The sequence below is a fragment of the Vipera ursinii genome (genome assembly GCF_947247035.1).
Source record: "Vipera ursinii genome assembly, chromosome: 3".
Classification (NCBI taxonomy): Eukaryota; Metazoa; Chordata; class Lepidosauria; order Squamata; family Viperidae; genus Vipera; species Vipera ursinii.
In genome coordinates, this window is record NC_139516.1 from 50,189,904 (window position 1) to 50,211,719 (window position 21,816).

The window sequence follows — 21,816 nt, forward strand, 5'->3', positions numbered from 1 at the left end:
AGAGACAGCTGAAAGCAGTTAGTTAATAGCACTTCCAGAAAATTCTGGGTAATCCCGTGAGCTGAGCATCTGTTCCTTAAAACAAATGACTTCCACCAAATAATTTTATTCTGTGCTGTTTGAGCATCATAAAACATCACACTAATTCTTTGGATCGCAATAGTGCTAAATTCCATCTGGACACATCAGCTCTACTTTAAGGCCATAAAAAATGAAATAACTATCTATAGGCAAAGTGAAGAAGTTTTAATGCTCCCTACATTGCTGGCAAATCCCTAATGGAAATGGATATCTAGTTTTTATTTGCATTTAACCTACATCTGTAATGTTGTTGTTGTGTATTCAAATAGCTTGTGCTCACTTTGGTGAAGAGGTGTTCCCAAGTGCATATGGTTAATGGAGGCTTATGAAGAAAGAACATCAGTAATTAAACTGCAAATCCAATTGCTCAGATGCTTATGCATCTAAGTGTGTTACTGCACAGGCCCTGCTTGAAATGCATATTCAGGGCTGATACTGCTATAAACATAGGAGTACAAGCAGAACATTTTTTTAAAAAAAAATCATACTGTATACGGTTACTTAGCCACTGCTGAGCTACTGTCAGTAGAAATAAGCAACAGGTGATCCTAGAAGTCAACTAACAGATGGCCCTAAAGGTCCAGAGCACTTTTTCCAAATTGTTTTTCAAATGGGCATGATCTTAGTAACCACAGATACCAGCTTAGCTGCTGTTTCCAAACCAATGCCACCTTCCTAGATTCAGCTGTCCAAGCAACAAACATCAGGGCAGGTTTGTTGTCCAAGCAACAAACATGGGGCAGGTTTCTTTATAAAAGCACATAAGTCAGTTAGGAACATGATATTACAATGCCTCAGTTCAATAATCATCTTCAAAAATAAAAAAGGATAACTACTCTGTCTTTGCAAGGAAAAAGCAAGCTTCATGGATCCAGTCAATGCAATATTGCTCCTTGAGAATCTGGTGTGAAAGACTAAAGAAAATATGGTGTTCATCCAATAAAGTATTCCTATTCCTTGGACTATACCGTAAGCAAGCATGGGATGAAGTGGTCTGTACATTTCTTGTCTTCATCTAAGACAATTTTTCTAAAACAGAATATGCAGCAGGACTCAATGTTTAGCAAAACCTATTTAGGGTCAGACTGAGAGAAGTTGCCATTGTTTTACTGCCCCAGAGGTAGATTTGATAGTGCAACTAATATTTTCACTTAATGAAGATACCATCTCCACTTACCTATGTCTTGAAAGATAAGAGTTAGTTACTGTAAATCTCAGAATGATGGATACTGTTTATTGTAGGTGCCTTGGATTGTTTAGAATGTTTACTAAATCACTCAGTGATTGTTCAAGGCTAAGAGTAATAAACTTTGGGATATAAAATAAATATGAAGAAATGAGTAGCAAAGGTACTAAAGTAAGTAAATCCTTAAATTTCTTCCACTGTTTTCTATTCTGTCTGTTTGAAATATCTACAGATAAAATTTCAGCAGCGCCATACCACAGCATCATTATCCTTAACCAGAATAAAGCTTATTTTGGAAGAGGATATTAGCCACAAAGTTCTGACTTGCAGCAATTCTTCATATTTTGTGTGGAAGGACTTGGATGGCTTCAGCAATTGAGCAGTTGTTTCACTGCGCATCCAACAATTCCATTTTTCCTAAACAGACTCCAATATTTGGAGCTCATAAACTGAAGCCAGTAAGAATCTTTTTTAATTTGTAGCAAATATTGATGCCTGCATTATAAACCTTTAGCTAGACATCTGCTAGGCTTTCAATCTGCTTTGGAATATGGAGCCTTTTTCAGAGGAAAAACAAATCTAACTTTTGTTGTTGTTTAAATGTAGAGGAGCAGAGGAGTCATTGAGAAGCTTAAGGCTCAGTTTAACCAAGGGAATAGTCTCTAGGAAGAGATGATGGCTTTGATAACAATTTTCTTTAGACAAATATCCTATGCCATTGTTATACCAAGACCCATTAAACAGCAGTATAAATGGGAAGAGTTGATATATTCATAATCTTAGTATGGAAAAATAACATTTGCTTCTTTTTAAATATCATTTTTATTCCTCTAGCTATTAGAATTGCTGTAAACACAGGGTGCCATTGGAAGAATTTTTCTTCAAACCTAGATATGCTTGCCAGAGTCTGACATAAAAGTATAATTTCCAACAGAAGCAGGGAATTGTTTCCTGCAAGTGTTTTTGACTTTTGATTTGACCTTTGCACAAAACCTTGAACCAAATTGGGTGTATGCTTGTGTGGGGTGGGTATATCACATAATTAGCTATAGCTAAAAACCTTTTTTTTTCAAACCATGTCCTCTTGATCACCTCAGCTGCCCACCCACTGCACAACATCCCATAGTAACAATCTCCAAACAAGAATGGTTTTGTAAAGTGGTGAGGTATAAAGGAACCCAGGAAGACTGAGAGAAAAATATATCCAAATAATGTAATACTTTATCCATTTTCAACATCTAAGTACAAGCAAGTGGAATTCATTTATCCAACTGAATGTTCAAGTTGTTTGCCCACATTAAGTATCATTTAGCTAGTTCTACAAAGTTAAGCTAGGGACGCGGTGGCTCAGTGGGTTAGGACACTGAGCTTGTCGATCAGAAGATCGGCAGTTTGGCGGGTTGAATCCCGAGTGCCGCGTAACAGAGTGAGCGCCTGTTACTCGTCCCAGCTTCTGACAACCTAGCAGTTCGAAAGCACGTAAAAATGCAAGTAGAAAAATAGGGACCACTATACGGTGGGAAGGTAACAGCGTTCCGTGCGCCTTTGGCATCTAGTCATGCCAGCCACATGACCACAGAGACGTCCTCGGACAAGCGCTGGCTCTTTGGCTTTGAAATAGAAATGAACACCGGCCCCTAGAGTCGGAAATGACTAGCACGCATGTGCGGGGGAACCTTTACCTTTACAAAGTTAAGCAAGTACTTGGTTAGTACTTAGCTGAAGGAACAGCTGGGAAGTCCAGTGCTGTAAGCTTGACTTGGAAGTAAAAAAGAAAACCCAGAAAATATAGCACCCACATTTATATTATGCCAAGAAAGCTGTAACTCATCAAGAGTGAGCTCAACTCAAAGGTGACATACTAAAGACATGCTAAACAACAAGATCCTAAAAATAATTTTAAAAAACAATCTCTGGACTGAATTACATTGGGAATAAAAATGGATTTTTGCAGGTTGATCAAGATTCCCCTACCCACTTGTTGAACTATTCTTTTATGCTCAGGCATGCCCAGATCAAAGCCTATCTAAATCCTCATTCCAGACTGGACTTGGCGTGGTAGGAAACACCTGGAAGGTACCAAATCAGATTATCCAAGTTTGCTTTCTCTTCTTGGAAGATATAAAAAACTCCTTTCACGTAGGATAAAATTGGTTTGCCTTCAAGAAGTATAAAAGCCAGAAGTCTTGGGATATCAATGGGTAAAAGGTAATCCAAAATTGATTCATACTGATTGACAATCATGGTATATTTAATCAATTCCCCTTTACAAAATATCTGTTGTTTTATTTTAACTGATCAGTTCAGACTCTTCTCTGTTGGGTTAATTAATAAATACACTGAATTGGGAACTAGAGTTTTTTTTAAAAAAAAAATATTGTCACCTCACCTGGTGAGGGTGGGTTTATCCATGTGCCATACTGTTGGATGTACAGTATATACTTCCTGCGAGATTATGCATTGATGAAGACTCAAAAGAGGAAAGGTAATTTGGGGTATGCATGAATGCCCATCTTGTAACTCTTTAAGGGTTAAAAGTATTTTTTACAAGTCTGAAATTCCAGGAAAAAGGCTCACCCTCTTTAAAGTATTGTTGTCAGATTCAGTGGGCCCACCTAAACAAACATCTTCTAATTGCAATCACTGCACATGATCTAGTATTTAAGAAGAAGAAAAAACTCTTTAAAAGGGGACATATCCTTCGTAGAAGGGCAAATCTTAGGGCTGGATTATTGTGTGTCCAGGCTGTAATTGTAAATCATGGGAGTGACGACACACATAAGAAAACTTGGCAAGCTGTTATACATTCCCCGCTCCACTCCCTCACTCCCAGGTTATCTTAAAGGTGAAAAGGTTTTAGCACAGATACAATATCCGGAGCAACTCTGTTCTTCCGAATACCAGCACACTGATTTCCACGTGTGCTCACCTCAATTATCTTGGCAAAGCAGAAAGGGGACAATTCCAGAGGGGGGGAAAAATCGGGACATGCACCAAGCATAGCACAAGTTGGCCCTGAGTTCTGAAAGGGACTGCAAAACCAGGGTGGAGTCAGTCACTCTGACAGCTGTGATCTTGCCAAAGCAGTAAGTGGGTGGTGCTGTAAGCCACTAAGCTGTTAGCTGGGTTTTCCATCTCATAAAATGCATGCAAAGGGTCAAATGTTTAGAATGGAGCAGGAATAATTTTCAGTCAAATACCGGTAGTTTTTGACTGAAAGTGTTTTTCAACCTTGACCACTTTAAAATGAGTGAACTTCAACTCCATAGGAAATTCTCAGAATTGAAGTCTACATATCCTGAAGTGGCCAAGGTTGAAAAACACTGGTCTAACAGACAGGCACTTGCTCATTAGAATTCCAGTAGTTTTTGCTTCTGCAAGGTGAAAGAAAGGGAGAGAGAAAGAAAGAAATTCCCAGTACAGTGATACCGGTGTTTAAACTAAAGAAGTTCAGTTCAGTGCTGGAATTAGAGTCTGTAGATGTTATATTTTGAAAAGGCAAGAGAAGATTCATTATCTCTTCGTTATTCCAGAAGCCCTTGATATACCCTGAAATCTTTTCAGCATCCAAGGGAATCTTTAAGCTTATTTAAAATAATCCCTCTGAATTCCATGAGCTTTATTCCAAAGTAACATAAGATTGCAGCATAAGCCTACATTTACACAGTTGTTCCTGCATTTCCATTATAAACTGTGGATTTGGGAGTTTAAATACCATGCTCTACTCCCCTCCCTTATATTTTATTTCACACCAGCCTGGCAAGGAGTTGAATAACTCAAAAGCTAGCTAAAGGTTGTGCCTTGTTCTAATAGAGGCATTTATCTTGCCAGAGGGTTTTTTTTTTAAAAAAATGTTATTTTCTAACTTACGGTAGCTATTTTTCACTATTGCATGGATTCATGGGACAGCTGAATAAAACTGTGCATTAACATGTTTTCTGGCATCTCTCACTGGGAACATATAACAAACCTTACAATGGTTTCTGGGTACAATTTAAGGAGCTGATGTTAACTTATAAAGCCCTTTATGGCTTGGCTAACTGCAGGATCACCTATTCTAATCAGGACCAGCCAATTAATTAACTCAAACAGAGAAATTTACTAATCTCACATTTTTAAAAGTTCCAGGAGTCTAAAACAAACAGGCACTGTTTTCCCATGGCAGTACTGATTTTGTGGAACAAACTCTTGGTTGAGATCAGACTAGCCCATTCCTTTTTGATATTTTGGAACTTTTAAAAACAGTTGTTCTCCTGATTTTATTATTCCTATCTTCATTTTCTCCTTTTGTTGTTTGTAGTGTGCTGTTTTGGTTGTGTTGCTTTACTGTTTTTATGATTGTTATACAGTATTATATATATATATATATATATATATATATATATATATATATATATATATATATATATATATATATATATATATATATATAAAATGCTTGTTAACTATTTAGATTACTTTGCTAGGCCCCAAACATGGGACAAATCTTTATTTCCTCTTTCTGCCTAACCGAAGGCCATCGACAGGCAGTAATCACAACAGTGACAGCTCATATTTGTGTAAATTTAAATTTAAATATATATATGGGACGCGGTGGCTCTTTGGCTTTGAAACGGAGATGAGCACCGGCCCCTAGAGTCGGAAACGACTAGCACACATGTGCGGGGGAACCTTTACCTTATGTATGTATATGTATGTGTGTATACACACACACACACACACACACACACACACACACACACACACACACACACACACATATATATATATATATATATATATATATATATATATATATATATATATACATATATATACATACACATACATATATATACGTACACATACACACACACACATGCACTATGGTTTAACGGGGCTTTGAATCAGAAGAAAAAATCTGCTTTGGGAGTTGTAGGACGTGCATCCAACACCAGTTTGCTCTTCCTGAAACCAGACATATCTTTTTGTCATAATGGTGGGCAGCTGCAGATGGTAGCCACCACATTGTCCCAGAAAAAGAAATGGCTGCAATGAGGAGTTGCAGATAGGCTGTATGATCATCCTTCAGTGGACCATCTTTGTATCTGTCGTGCTGATTTAAAAACCTATAGCACCATCTAGTGACGTTAAGAAAACACAACTATTCCTCATGACAGAAAACATTATTTTTGGTAACACTTTTGCAAACACTTTAAGGCAGTGCTTTTCAATCTTGACCACTTTAAAATGAATGAACTTCAACTCCATGGGGAATTCTGGGAGTTGAAGTCCACATATCCTAAAGTGGCCAAGATTGAAAAACATTGGTCTACTCTAAACAGACAGGCACTTGCTCACTAGAATTTCAGGCATAAACTTTTCCTAACGTGGCTTGGATATTAAAGGAATAGAATTTAGAACCTTTTTTAGCAAAGCTGTTATGCTACGAGGCAGATGGAAAAGAAAGTTTGTAAAAAAAGTTTGTATAAATCTAGAAGAAAATGAGCATGTCTAGAACAAAAGCATTCTTGGAAGTACAGCCATACCTACTTCATATACAGAGTGGAAAACACTTTTATTTCACAAACCAAACACACTGTTACATGTACAGAGGTACAAATGAAATATTTTAAACATCTTTAAACTTAAACTTCTGCACTTGTAATATTTGTTTGTAATTTTTTGTTCTTTGCAATAGCATTTACCTTCTGAGACCTGAGTTGTAGGAATCTCAAATCAAGCAGGAATGAGAAGTATGATGAGTGGTAAATTGCTACTTCCCATTCTCATATTCCATAGAATTGCCTAGTGAAGATTTACGTCTCATAACTCTTTGATTTCCATAAAGTAAATGGGTTGTATAAGTTTCTGCCCATTTACAAAATATACCTAGTCATCAGATTATTCAGGCATATGTATTGCAATAGATTCTGCTAAATTAACTCACATTGTCATCTCCTACACATGTACTTGCATTCTGAAAATCTTATTAAGGATGCTGATAAGTAGGAAGAAAACTCCAACTAATTCTAGAAAGGCAATGCAAGCTATCATATGGTATGAACATTTCTCCCTTTGATTTTTTTTCCCCATGCTACTGCTACTCCATGCTGAGCATCATTCTACAATAGGGAACAAATGTAGAGATAGTTATGAAATATTATCAATCTATGATTGACACCCCTGGAAAAATTGTCAAGAATTAGGAGTGGGATAGAGATGCTATAGCCCATGGAGCTGGGAAGACAAAGGACACCGTGCTACACTTTACTATTAATTCATTGTTTATTGCTTTGCAATAGTTACACAGGAAGCAACAGTGAAGCTTTGGAATTACTGCCAGACAATATATCCAGGGATATGTTTTATTTTGATAGCCAGCTGTCCTTTTTATTCTAAAGAGCACACCTCATCTCTGCATGATACAGTGTCTTATTTCACTTTTGCCAGCTAAATATTTACTGATCATGTACCAGTTAGACTGTTGCTCTTCAGAGTTCTTTATAATTAGAAAATAATCTAGATCAGACATGTCAAACACAAGGCCCGGGGGCCAGATCCGGCCTGCAAAGTGGTTTCATGCGGCCCACGAAGCCATCCTGGAAACAGTGAGGGAATGGCCCCTGCTGCCTTGGCCCTGGCCCAGAGACCCTCCTCCTGCCAGAGACCCCCAGATCTGTCCCACTCCTGCCCAGGCCCCCATAGGCACCCTTGATGCAAACGATGTAGAGCTGGCCACGCCCTCACAGTAGGCCATACGCACTCTAGCCACGCCCACCCAGTAGGCCACGCCCACCCAGGCCACACCCACCCGGCCCCCTGAGGGCAACCGCAATGCCGATGTGGCCCTCAGTGAAATTGAGTTTGACACCCCTGATCTAGATAGTTTGCTGGACATCCAGCAAAGCTAATACAGGCGTGCAATCCAACAAAGGGATGGTTTAATGACCCTAAACACATAATTTTAAGGAGAACTGTCAATGGATAGAGCCAAGGAAATTTTGACTGCTGCTCAATATTTATAAGACAGTGAGATAAAAGGTAGCTTTAATCACGGTGGGTTCAGTTAAAACTAGATCACAAATTGTGATTGACCAGCCTTGTAAGTAGTAAAAATTAAGATTGTTACTGTTTCAATATGTTTAAACATTAAAAAACAAGACTCCCTGCATTTTTTTAATAAATTGGCAGATTACAGGACAATTTTGGCAGGGCAATATAAAAGTACCAAATAATATTGGACATAACAGTATCAAACATTTGTAGAATGTTTGTAATGTTTGTAATGTTTCTATTGTAGAATGATGCTTTGTAAAAGAAAAAGGTGCCGGAACTCACACATGTCATACAACCCGCCTTGCCCACCCTACAAGGTTCCATCCAAAAAAGGTGCCGGAACTCCGTTCTGAGCGTTCTATGAGAAAAAAAGCCCTGAATACAACCATTCTTTTTAAACCCTATTTACTTATATGATAAAGCAACTTAACATAAAATAAATTTCCCAGTTACTATACAAAACTGATAAGTTATCCAATCTGGATGTTACTGCATATTCAGGAAACAGAACATCTAAGTATATTGTCCCAAATGTATTTGCTAGAAAAAACATAAAACTGTTTCTACGTCCTCTAACTCTAGATATCTAGACTTTAGCTCTCATAACCCCTACCTAGCATAACCAATGACTTGCAAGGGATTTTGGGAATTAAAGTCCAATATATCTGGAGAAAGCCAGATTAGAGAAGACAGTTCTGCATAAGGATCACATTACTTTAACAGATGGCTTGTAAAGCCGTACTGAGAACATCAATTTCTCTTAAGTTTTTCATAGGCAGTTGCCTCACATTGGATCAACCTATTGTTAACAATGACATGTGACAGTTTACCACATCTTCAGTCAGGAGACTTCCTGAATTATACCTGGACTAGAGAAAATCCAAGATTCTGCTTCTTCTTATACTTTCCAGATACATTCTGGTTTGGGAGAAGGAAGGTGTTTTCTCACATAACGGGTATGGTCTCTTCTTTATCAGGCATAAGATGAAGAGCCTTGTTTGAAGCCCTCCGTGGGCAAAAAGAGATGAAATGTAAATCTGTAACATGGACTGTTTCTATTTCAGTAGAATAGTTTAAGTTCCAGGTCGGTATCCTTTTGTTTTGCAATTCTTTCTTTATATTTCTAATAGATTCGGGGAGGGAGGGGTATGTGTGCACATGCACCCTTTTACCGGTATGTCTACAAATACACATACATTTGTATGTATAGAATCAAACAAACCATTTGATCTGTAAAGCATAGCACCACCATGTAACATCTGTGGCTGGTCTACACAGAGCCCTTGGTGGTCTCTGCACGAATGCCAAGTTCTGCCCTAGAAGGAGTTCAACAGCAGCTGAGGAGAGAAAACCTCTAGCCCAGATCAACATTCCAGAGATTAGATTAAAACAGTACATTGATCTGTAAGGCTTGGCTGGCTCCAGGGAAAGTTAAAGCAGCAAGAATGATGGGACCCTGATTAATCCAGCAGTCAAGAGTTTCCAAAAATAAAGTGGGCCAGAGGGACACAAGAAGAGGAGGGGAAGAGTATCACTCATCAACTCAGGATTCCCATCTCTATAATTCCTCTGTAAAATGTCAAATGTGACAGTCATAGGTTTGAGATGCTGGAATTTGAACATAGTTAACACTATGGGAAAAACAATAAAACTGTGTCAGAAATATTTCACTGTTTCCCTTTTCTCTAACAGAGCCATTTGTGCAATATTCCAAACCATTCTGAATACTGTTTTCAAATATTCAATTCTGAAAAAGCTGCAGAAGGTAAATGAATCTGCAAAAAAGTGCCTCATCTTTCATAAGCCAAAGGACTTTCCACAAGTCCAAAAAATGCCACTATTTTTAAATTCACATTACATATATTTGTAAATTACACAGATACTAATTGTAAATATGGCTAATATGTATTTGCAAATGTATATATTTTACAAATATGCTTGTTGATTGCTTTCTTGTGTGTTATTTTTTCAAATTACCTTTCTATAGAATAGGTATTTATCAGAAAGAATTGAGAATCATGAGATGTATCAATGTATGTCAAACATTAAGCAGTTTTGATAAAGCATATTTTTTTAAAAAAAGGTTGTAAAAGTGAGTACAAAGTGCAAGATTATCTGTCATACCAGATCCATGTGTAAGCACTTTAGCTTCTACCTTGTATGTCTCAGTAATATAATTTTCTGCAAAATAATATAGTTGAATTAATATGAATATGAATAATGAATAAGTATATTTCTTTAATGCTCTAACAAGCAAAATCAGTGCACTTCCGTTTCCTTGCACCAGCAACAATTGCAGTTCAGAGGAGGCATCAAGTTTTTACTTCTTACAAACCAGCTGCAGAGTCCATGGCATATACCAGGGGTAGGCAACCTTGGCTCTTTTATTTATTTATTTTTAATTCCATTTATATCCCGCCCTTCTCTGAAGACTCAGGGCGGCTTACAAGCTTAGCAGTAGCCTTCATTCTATGTATATGCCTGCTTATTAGGGCTTTCACACACACACACCCAAGCGGCATTTTTACAAAGTCAGCTTAATTGCCCCCAACAATCTGGGTCCTCATTTTACCTACCTCAGAAGGATGGAAGGCTGAGTCAACCTTGAGCCTGGTGGGACTCGAACCTGCACTAATTGCAGGCAGCTGGTGTTACTTAAGGAGGCATTAGCCCACTGCTCCACCAAGGCTCTTTTATGACTCATGGACTTCAATTCCCAGAATTCCTGAGCCAGCTGGAATCTGAGAGTTGAAGTCCATGAGTCATAAAAGAGCCAAGGTTGCCTAGCCCTGGCATATACCATCCCGTATCTCAAGCAGAATCAATTTCATACCTCATCTGGTTAGATTTTACACATTTCCACATTCATTTGCACATTCTTTTTCGTATTTTAATCTCTTACCTCAAGCTATTTGCAATGTATGGTAGTGAAAGTTGGACCATAAGAAAGGCTGAGCGCCAAAGAATTGAGGCCTTTGAACATTGGTGCTGGAGAAGACTCCTGCGAGTCCCTTGGACTGCAAGGCGATCAAACCGGTCAGTCCTAGAGGAGATCAATCCTGACTGCTCTTTAGAAGGCCAGATCCTGAAGCTAAAACTCAAGTACTTTGGCCACCTAATGAGAAGGAAGGACTCCCTGGAGAAGAGCCTAATGCTGGGGAAGATCGAGGGCAATAGAAGAAGGGGACGACAGAGAATGAGGTGGCTGGATGGAGTCACTGAAGCAGTAGGCGTGAGCTTAAATGGACTCCAGAAGATGGTAGAGGACAGGAAGGCCTGGAGGAATGTTGTCCATAGGGTCGCGATGGGTCGGACACGACTTCGCAGCTAACAACAACAACAACAACAACAAACCTCAAGCTAATAGCAGTTGGTGCTAGTCCCTTAACTTGGAATTCCAGCTGAGCACAATATTCACACTACCAAGATTCACTGTAAGACACAAGAGGAAAAAAAAATCGGCTGAGCATTAGAAGGCTTTAAATCTTCAATAAAAGTCTAACTGTATCCAACAGGTTTTCTGTCAGCTGCCTAAGGAGGTGAGGAAAACTGAAATCAATTAGGTTCAGATAATAATGCAGTACTTTCACCTGAAATATTTTCAGTACATTTGCCTGGGAAGTAAGGCATCTTAAAGCTGTCACTTTCACGTCAGGAACAAAATTCAACCTTCTGACAACATTTTATTTCAGCTCCACCTAATAATATAAGGAACTTTTTTTTTTTAGCAAAGCTACTTGCCTCTTTTTGGCACCTCTGGAAGGTGGTCCCTCAGAGGCAGGAAGAAGGCATCTCGGTAAGTCCAAGAGCCTAGGAGAGTGGCCAGCTTTCCTGCACCGTGTCAGATTTCTCTGTCATGGCTTTGGATAAATAGACTACATTTGCATCCCTCCATTACCTAATCCACCCACCCTCCACTCATCACTTCATATTTAAAATTAAAAAGGAGCAAAAGAATGTCTCAGGCCAGAGTTAAAAGTGAAAGAGGTGATATCTGAGAGTGCTGGGGGGGGGTCATCCTAGCCTATTCCCATCTCTGCCACTGCTCCCATTCCATATATAGCTCCTGAGAACTGCCAGACAGTTCTCTTGTCTCCCTCCCTGCTCCATTTCTGCTTCTGAAGCCTGTGTCCAGTTTTTGGCCACCGCTGTGGTCTTTAGGTACCCGCTACAGTACAACAGGATGGCTGAGAAGCAGGAAGAACCTCCAGTAGCCCAGAATGGTGGAAAGGCTGAAAATGCAGAGGAATCTGCGGAGGCAGAAAAGCCAAAGGAACTGGAGGAATTGCCACCCTTTGAAATTGTCACAGGGTAAGAGCCCTATTTCATCGTCAAGTTGACAGGAGCAACTCCTTGCTTAGAAATCTGCGTAAGCTAACCAGGATCATGTCTGCAGATTTCTTTAAAAAGAAATGCCAGTCTCCACATGTGAAGATTTTGCTGTTGATAATGAAAGGAGATTGTATCTTGAGACCTGCAACAAAATGGGGAGAGACTTAAATTATATCCAGCCAGGCTGAGCTGAGATATATCTGGAGCAAAGCCACTTATTTTAGCATGATCATGTGTGGCACTGAAATGATTATTCTCCCTTTGCAAATGAAAAAAAGAAAATAAATCTTATCTATGACTTGGCTGTAGAGTATTGCTTTGCAAAGCTCATAAGACTGCTTAAAAGCATGCATTTTTTCCACATCCAAAATTCTGTTAAAAAGCAATGATAGGTAAAGGGAAAGGTTAGAACTGGAGAAACTTAAGGCTTAATTCATATCCTAGAAAAATAAGAACTGCTAGTTTATTTGGAGGTATTTAAAATCAGATAATCAGAAAGGCCTAATTGCAGCAGTGAGTGGTAAGTTCATTGGATAACTCTGAAAGGATTAAGATAAGAGAACTACATTTTAAAAAAACAAACAGCCTGATCATTCTGTATCAGGAATTATTTATTGTAATCATTTATAGAGGGGGGAAATGAGAAAATAAAATTTGCTAAGCATTTATAATATTTAGTATCAATTATTAAATATGGAATTAAAATTATAATTGAATTAAATATTGATATGATTTCAGAATCAAACATGTAGCATTATCTTCATGGTTTTTACAACTAACTACTGTAACTATATTTCCTGGAGAAACTCAATCTGTGTAGTTGCTAAGACTCAAAACTGACTTGATGGCACACATTTAATCAAAAATTAAATAACTGGTTTATCAGACCTTTTATCAACTAAGTACCACTCATATTTGTTGGATTTCAAATCCTATAATCTTTTAGATGGCACCTTGGAACCTCAGCTGGGGCAGTTCAGCTTTCATTTTGTACATTAAAAAAACCGAATTACCATAAATATCACTGAAGGATCTAGCTACAGTAGTATATTTTCAAGTCATTTATTTGCCATTTGTTTTTTACCAATACATGTGACCTATGAAAAACAAGTGTTAATAAATGAAGCTTGCAGTGAAATCCTGAAACTACAGTATAATTTGCTATTATCCAAATCTATAGACAAGATTCTAGATAAAAGCTCTCTAAGATTCAGTTCTTATGATAGGCATTAATTTTTTAAGCCATGCCAGGGTGGAGCAATGGCTAAATTTTATTCATTCCTTTGTCTAATGCAGGCATGTCAAACTGCCGGCCCGCGGGCCAGATGCACCATACTGAAACTGCACCCACCCCATTGCCGGCAATGGGGAAAAAGTCAAGATACGTTGCGAGTTTGACATGCCTGGTCTAATGGCATAAATAGCAACAAGGCAATTTGGGCCAATTTGTAAATGTCAGTGTTGCTGCAAAGAGTATTGTATTATTTGAAACTACAGCAAGAATGTAAGCAAGTGCTCCATCGTTTAGGCAATAAATCCCATTGAACTCCCTAGTAAGATTATGAACTAGAGCAGGAGTGTCCAATCTTGGCAACTTAAAGATTTATGGATTTCATGTCCCAGAATTCCTCAGCCAGCCATAGTTGAAGTTCACAAGTCTCAAAGTTGCCAAGGTTGGACAGCCTTGCACTAGAGTCCTCATAAAATAATCCCAGTTCATGATTCATAATGAACTTGTTCAATATGGGGTAATGGTGTTTCAGCACCATACAAGATCAACAAGACTAGGACTGCTATACAGTCCTCACAGCTCCCTCTTCTAACACTTTGGAGGTATTTTGTCCTACAGGAACTACTGCCTAAGTAATAGTTTCTAATGAAAAGAAAAGTAGTATTGATTGAAAGACCAAGGCTATGTGTGTCCTCCCCCCTCAATAGGCAATGGCACCCAAGGACTGTCAAAAGTTGTTAAACTGTAATTTTAATCATAACAAAAGTTATCAAATTTGTGACTGGAGGATACTCATATTAATATTTATTAAAAGATATAGTATTACTTAAATATGTAATTTTAAGCTTACCTGTGAGTGGAATAAATCATATTTAATCTTGGGTTTGACCTCAATAAGTCTCTTTGGTGTGTGATTCCCCAGCATGTCATTCAAGTCCAAGTGCACTCCTTCACCTGAAAGCAGATGTGACTTAAATTTAAGGATACCCTATGAAGGATCATTTATTTATTTACTCCTTCCTCCTCCCATTTTCCTCACAACAACAAGCCTGTGAAGTGAGTTGGACTGAGAGAGAGTGACAGGCCAAAAATTAAATAGGATCATGGAAGGCAGAGTCTTTAATTCTGTTTACACTGCTAGAAAAGCAAATATGTACCCTGGGGAACTAGGAAAGCATAATGTTTTAATGTATTGATATTTATATTTCATGTTATCTCCAAGTAGCTAAAGGTCATACACATGGTGAGGTCTTTCTCACCATCAGCCTCATGTCATCGAAACAATGTCACCATGGATTAGATTAGAATGATTATATATTGGAATTTTAGCCCAGACCTAAAATTTTCAGTTAAGGACTCTGTATCAAATTACTTTAAATTAATAGATTGAGTCTTATTTAAAATAAAAGGAACATTAGTAGCCTACTGTTGTGATGTTGTTAAATTTCATTTCATCTGCAATAAGATGCCAGTTTTCTTCATCAGGTTTAATTTAAATATGTTTTATCCATGAACAGTATTATTCTAAGATTTACATCACCCCCTGCGGCCACAAAATTAAGTTATAGTTTCAATTATTTACATATTAGCCTGATGAAAAAAGACATTTAGCTAATGAGGAATTAAAAACCTCAGTTCTGCCTAATTATCCCTGGCAGTTGAAACATTTCAGCTACAATCACTAGATTACAAGTTTGCTTTTTTGCCAAAGTATCTTTGAACCCCATCCCAAACAGATGTAACTGTGGAACTGTCCTATGGCCTGACCAGTTTTTAGAATTAAGATTATTCCTTGCCCCATTTTTCAGTGTGATAATTTATTTTATAGATAACCATGTACATTTCTTGAGATATATGGAGCATTCATTTACACTACATTGTTCTGCAGCCAAAATTAAGCAGTTAGAACCAATTCATGAAAATGTTATCTCCCTGCCAGGTAAATATGATGTCACCCTCAACCTGCCCCCATCGCATCACCAATGCAAGCAAGCACCTGCTATCTATTCTTACACTAAATCAAAAAATAGTGTTTCCTAACTTCTGGCGCATAAATAGTGTATTGTCTACCTGGTACACTTTGGCAATTAGTAGGAAAATGCTTTTAGTCAGTTGGTTATTGTATTGTAGGCAAAACACTCCGTTTCCTCTTGTCACTGTCCTCCACAGCCTTTTCATCCTGAGCTGCTGTTCCAATGAAAAGCTGTGTTGTCATTACAGATAGTCATCAACGTATGAACATTCATTTAATAACTGTTCAAAGTTATGACAGAGCTGAAAAAAGTCACTTACAACTGGTCCTCATACCTATGACTGTCACATGATCAAAATTTAAGCATTTGGCAACTGGCATGTATTTACGACGGTTGCAGTGCCCCAGGGTCATGTGATCACCATTTACAACTTTCCCAGGCGTCATCTACATCCAAAGTCAATGGGAAAAGTAGGATTCATTTATCAACTGCAGCAAAAGTGGTCATAAAATTGGATGCAAGTCACTTAACTATATCACTTAGCAACAGACGTTCCAAGACTAATGTTGCCCGTAAGTTGAGAACTATCTGTATTGTGATTATTTTAAGAAGTTCATTGATGGAATAGTAAAAGGGTGAACTTTTATTCATTTATTTTTAACCAGGTGAAACTGACAAGCGTTCTAGCAGTTTGCCATTCTAGCCCAAATGATATGGGTTTTGGTTTCTTTACCAGTCCACAGTTAGTTCCCAAAGATTTCCACAAAAAAGAATGTAATTGGTACTTGATTTCCAGCATGAATGGGAGGGGTAAAGAAGCAGGGAAATCCACCAATCAGGGATGATGGAAATTGCTACCCAGACATAAACCTGGTCAGCATAGTTGCCAAAACCTGAAATCCATAATGTTTTTTTAAAGCCAGCTTCCTTTACAAGCAGTTTTAAGACATAAATAACTTAGCAGAAATAGCATCCTATCACTGGTCTCAGGGTAGATGGCTCTCCTCAGGCAGAAGAATATTAAAAATATAACTTTTCATAAAAGAACTAATCTACAATTAAGAGGTTCAAAATTCTTTAATACAGATTAATACAGACCAATCCATTCACTAGTACAAAATGCTAATATCACACCTAACAACCCTTGTGCACAGCCACCATCACTTTTTGGGCTTCTATATTTTATTTGAATGTGGAAATGAAACTAACACTGTATTGCAGTTCAGAAAATCTTGTGAGATAATCATTTTTTTAATCTTAAAGATATCACAAGATTTTCTGTTTGATCTGTCAGTAACATTTTTTTAAAAAAAATTTAATTAGCCAAACACAAACATCTATCTTTTTTTTTAAAAAAAATCAGATTTATGGAGTGGAAGACTCAATTATTTGCAGGACACACCCTTCACATAATCATATTGAAATGATCAGGGCTTTTTTGTCATAGAACGCTCAGAACGGAGTTCCGGCACCTTTTTTGGATGGAACCTTGTAGGGTAGGCAAAAAAAGCACTGGAAATGATTGAAAACATTCCTCTAATAATATATGGATATACAGGTAGTTCTTGACTTACGACCACAATTGAGCCCAAAATTTCTGTTACTGAGACATTTGCTAAGTGAATTTTGCCCAATTTTATGACCTTTCTTGCCACAGTTGTTAAGTGAATCGCTGCAGTTAATTCAATAACTCAGTTAAGTGAATCTGACTTTCCCATTGACTTCGTTTGTCAGAAAGTCACAAAAGGTGACATGATTCCTGTACACTGCAAGAGTCATGTGACTCATTTCCCAAGCATCTGGATTTTGATCACATGACCAATGGGATGCTGCAACAGTCATAAGTGTGAAAAAGGGTCACAAATTATTTTTTTTCAGTGCTGTTGTAACTTTGAACGGTCATTAAATGAACTGTTGTAAGTCAAGGACTATCTGTAATTCCTAGGGTCAACAAAAATAATGAGAAAACTACTTCAGTACTCATCAATAATGAGCTTCTGCCAAAAAATGTGTAGTGTAAAAGTTTGGTAGTTGGAGCCAAGAGGGGGAAAATAACAGGCATAAACAATTTTTCAAAAAAAGAGCTTAAAGCTTTCTAACTTTAACTTTCTAACAGCATATATAAACTGTACATCAGTATTATACAGAAAGGAGAGTTTAATTTAAAATCTGTCCATCTCATACTTCACAGCAGTATAGATCAATAGCCTAAGAAATCAGGATAATTGAAGAGGTGCTGACGGCTGAATTTCCTAGCAATCATCATTATAAGGGAGACATGAATGCATCCAAAGTCTGTGAATAGATATGTTATGAAGACTGATTTGCTTTATATATATATATCACCCATTGCTATTGCTTCAGACCTGCAGAAAAAGGCTTGTAAATGTTTTGGAGGTACAATCCTACTGTTTCTATCTATATCTGGGGTGTCAAACTCGCAAGGTCACGTGACGTGTCGCGACATATTGCAACTTTTTTGCCATTACCAATGCGGTTTTCCTATGATACATCGAGCCCGCGAGCCGGCAGTTTGACACCTCTGATCTATACCATCATCCTACACTACAACATCTAGGCTTCTTCATATTGTTAACGTTATTGCTGGAGACACTGGGATTAAAAACAGGACAGGAAAATTAAGCATTTTTCCTTTCCTATTAATTTACCATTGAAAATATTCTGTAGTATTCTCACACATTCACATCTCACTGAACACGCACTTGGGAATCTTTAAAAGAATAATAAAGAAAGGAAGACATTAGATGATTTAAATTTATTTTCCACAAGGTTTCCGGTGTACAAGTTATTTAAAGTACATTGCAATTAAGAAAAGTACTAAATGTTTTTAAAGGTTTATTTTCAAGGACTCAAGAATTATTTTACTCATTTTCAGTAAAATAAGAATTATTTGTTTTATTGATTTTATTTTTTAATATTAGATAATATTGACTGTATAATCTATATGAGGTAAAACAAATATATTCTGAGGGCAAAACTGACAGAAAAGAAAATGTTAGTAAAGTACTTACAAATGGCTTTAGATAACAAAAGTGTAGACTAATTATATATTTCTCTAGTAGACTGCATCACCATTAGAAAATAAGAAAATGAAAATATAAATTGTGCTTTTAATTGGATATATCTCCAATAGATTACAGAAACAATATATAGCATACAGCCTACCCTTTGCACAACTTTCCAGTTTAAATCCCAATAAATTAAACTATTAAATTGAAATTCTGTAATCTTTATCCAGGTGAGAAATGTTGCCTATTACATTTAGACAGCATGGAAAAAATTGCTCTGAAAACAACAACAAAAAGCGGGTGATAGTTGTAATATTGTGTGATTCATTTCTGTTTACTTTTTCCCAATTCAAAGCAAACTCCTAGCCATTTTTTATTCCATACCTCCTTATTGGTGAGATTGCTTCTGCATAAACTGTTAAGTAGGAAATAGCTATTGTCAGGTTAAGCTTCCCTCTTGTATACTTTGGGGAACAATAGAGTTGTCCTAAAATTCTCTTATCAAAATCAACACCGTACAGGCGGTTACATGATAAGCTCTGTATCCACACTGATACTTTCACTCTTCTCTCCAGAGAACGGCTTCCAGCCTGCTTTTTCAATTTCCAGTTCAAGAATGTCGAATACAGTTCAGGAAGAAACAAGACCTTCTTGTGCTACATCATAGAGATTCAGGGCAAGGAGCCCAAAATCTTACGGGGCTACCTGGAAGATGAACATGCAGCAGCCCATGCAGAGGATGCCTTCTTCAATACTGTCTTGCCCAAGTGTGAGTCTGCCTTGCGCTACAATGTCACCTGGTACGCCAGCTGTAGCCCCTGTGTAGGCTGTGCTGATCGGATAGCTAAAGCACTTCAGAAGAACAAGAATCTACACCTCTCTGTTTCAGTAGGTCGTCTGTTCATGTGGGAGGAGCCTGACATGCAAGCCGCCTTGAAGAAAATGAAAACAGCTGGTTGTAAACTGAGGATCATGAAACCTCAAGATTTTGAATATGTCTGGCAAAACTTTGTAGAGCAGGAAGAAGAAGCAAAGGCATTCACACCCTGGGAAGACATTCAAGAGAACTTCCAATTTTATGAAGAAAAGCTTGCTGAACTTTTGCACTGAGGTTAGTGTTAAGTGTGACTTTGAAATCTCCCTGTTTAGGGTGGTTTTTCAGACCACCATAAGAAACAAAAGTTTATTTTGGTTTTTAATGTGACAACTTTGGCCAGATTAGAACACACATCTCTGCATTTCACTGCAGACGTATACTGAGTCCTATTTTATCAACCACTGGCACATTCCAGAACCCCTCTAGATTTACCCAGGAGGCAGCAAGGGGAAATAATGTCGCGCCATTAGGTTAATCAAGAAACATTTAACTAAAGGCTGACCCCAGAATTCTAATCTGCATACTGTGTTTCACTAATCTCTAGCATGTATTGTTAATTCCCCAATCTTTAATTCAGATTTCTACATGACTGCAATCTTTCTTTCCTGGCTTTCAGTCAACCATGGAAGAGAGGTGATCCCACTTCTCTGGTGAAAGACAGGCAAAATCGAGTTACCTCTTTTTTAAAAGAAAACCCATTGCCTTTTTACGAGACTATTTCTGCTCCCACCTGGACCCACAGATCAGCTTGTTTTTCCATAGGGCTTTCAGAGTCTGGATCCCATGGAATCCATTCTTTCTTCATTCACACTTCCATATGGCAATGACTCTTATGTATCTACATTAGGTCAGTTACAAAAACTGATAGGTGGAAATAGCAAATAAATATAAGAAACGATCTTACAAAAAGCCAAACATATGATTTACCTATTGTAATTCAGTATTTTTCAAACTTGGCACTCTTAAAATGTGTGGACTTCAACTCCCAGAACTCCACAGTATACTCGCTGTGCAATTTTGGGAGTAGAAGTCCACCCATCGTAAAGTTGCCAATTTTGAAAAATACTGATGTAATTGAAAAGTAACAGCTACTAAGGTTTCAGGGAGCAATACTTTTGTGGAATTGAAACACAGTATTTCTGAATGCAAAGGAATGCTCTAACATTAAACTACATCTCTCTCCCTAATTCATTTGCTAATCTGTTTAAACAGAAATATATTATAGTGATGCATTTTTCAAGTGGTGCTGGATTTTCTGCAGTTCAAATTCCATACTACAAATCTGTTTGAATCAGAATATAAAAAAGAACAGATATAATATTTTAGAGTATTTTAATCAACTAAAATGCATAATTACAATAAAATTCAACTGGAATCTTAAAATATAACATTAAGATTAATTTTGTTTAGGAAATTTATCGGCCACCTATCTCATTTCCTACGTGGCAAAAATCCCATATCAATCTCTATAAAATTATCAGCAGAGATTTGAAGAAGCTATTAATAAAGTGTCTCTGACTACATAGTGTCAAATGGATTTTATGAATTTACCGTAGACAAGTGAAGAAATCAAACCCCCTGAAAAATAAGGAACATTTGTATTAGTTCTCCTATTTTGCAAGAAATAAAACACCATATTGCTGACAAAATCATTTTGTGCCTCTTTTTCTGTCTCTCCAGGAAAAAAGTGTGCCAACCCAATGGAGCAACAAGCATAATATACTGATATTTGGGCTCTCAACTCAGTTTCCCAGAGCTGCTTTGAAACAGGAAACACCAGACGTCTCCAGCTGACACACTGCTATGCTGATAGACTAAAAATAAATTTATTATGGTGCATGTAGGGATTTGATTTTTTTTCAATAGATAAACCTGCAGTGCTATTGTTCATATAGAAGAAAACATTATGAATGACAAAGAATAGTATCAAAGCAAAATTCTATCACTTTTAAGTTTAGAAAAGTCCAAAGAAACATCAAAAATTAAATTTAACAATTGTGTATTTTAATAACTTTTAAAACTAATTAATATGCAGTGAATAGTGAGAGAAATCAAAGGGAAATGTAACA

The 21,816-nt window shown here is 37.4% G+C and overlaps 1 protein-coding gene across 2 annotated transcripts; it reads left to right on the top strand.

The window, feature by feature from the left end:
• The first annotated feature begins 12,085 nt into the window (after positions 1-12,085).
• Positions 12,086-21,742, top strand: APOBEC2 (apolipoprotein B mRNA editing enzyme catalytic subunit 2). Of its 2 annotated transcripts, XM_083360438.1 has the most exons (3): positions 12,086-12,616; positions 19,446-19,981; positions 21,428-21,742. In XM_083360438.1, exons 1-2 carry the CDS (start codon positions 12,489-12,491, stop codon positions 19,978-19,980), a joined length of 663 nt encoding a protein of 220 aa, XP_083216564.1. In that variant the 5' UTR covers positions 12,086-12,488; the 3' UTR covers position 19,981; positions 21,428-21,742. The 2 variants fall into 2 exon arrangements, with proteins under 2 accessions (XP_083216564.1, XP_083216565.1); XM_083360439.1 differs by lacking the exon at positions 21,428-21,742 and having other exon boundaries at positions 19,446-19,982.
• The last annotated feature ends 74 nt before the right edge of the window (positions 21,743-21,816 follow it).

What these genes read in the sequence shown, in the direction of transcription:
- APOBEC2 (XM_083360438.1), top strand. Translation starts at nt 12,489, where the DNA reads ATGGCTGAGAAGCAGGAAGAACCTCCAGTAGCCCAGAATGGTGGAAAG. An exon ending in CCCTTTGAAATTGTCACAGG is followed by an intron (nt 12,617 to 19,445) that starts GTAAGAGCCCTA and finishes TCTTCTCTCCAG; the next exon opens with AGAACGGCTTCCAGCCTGCT.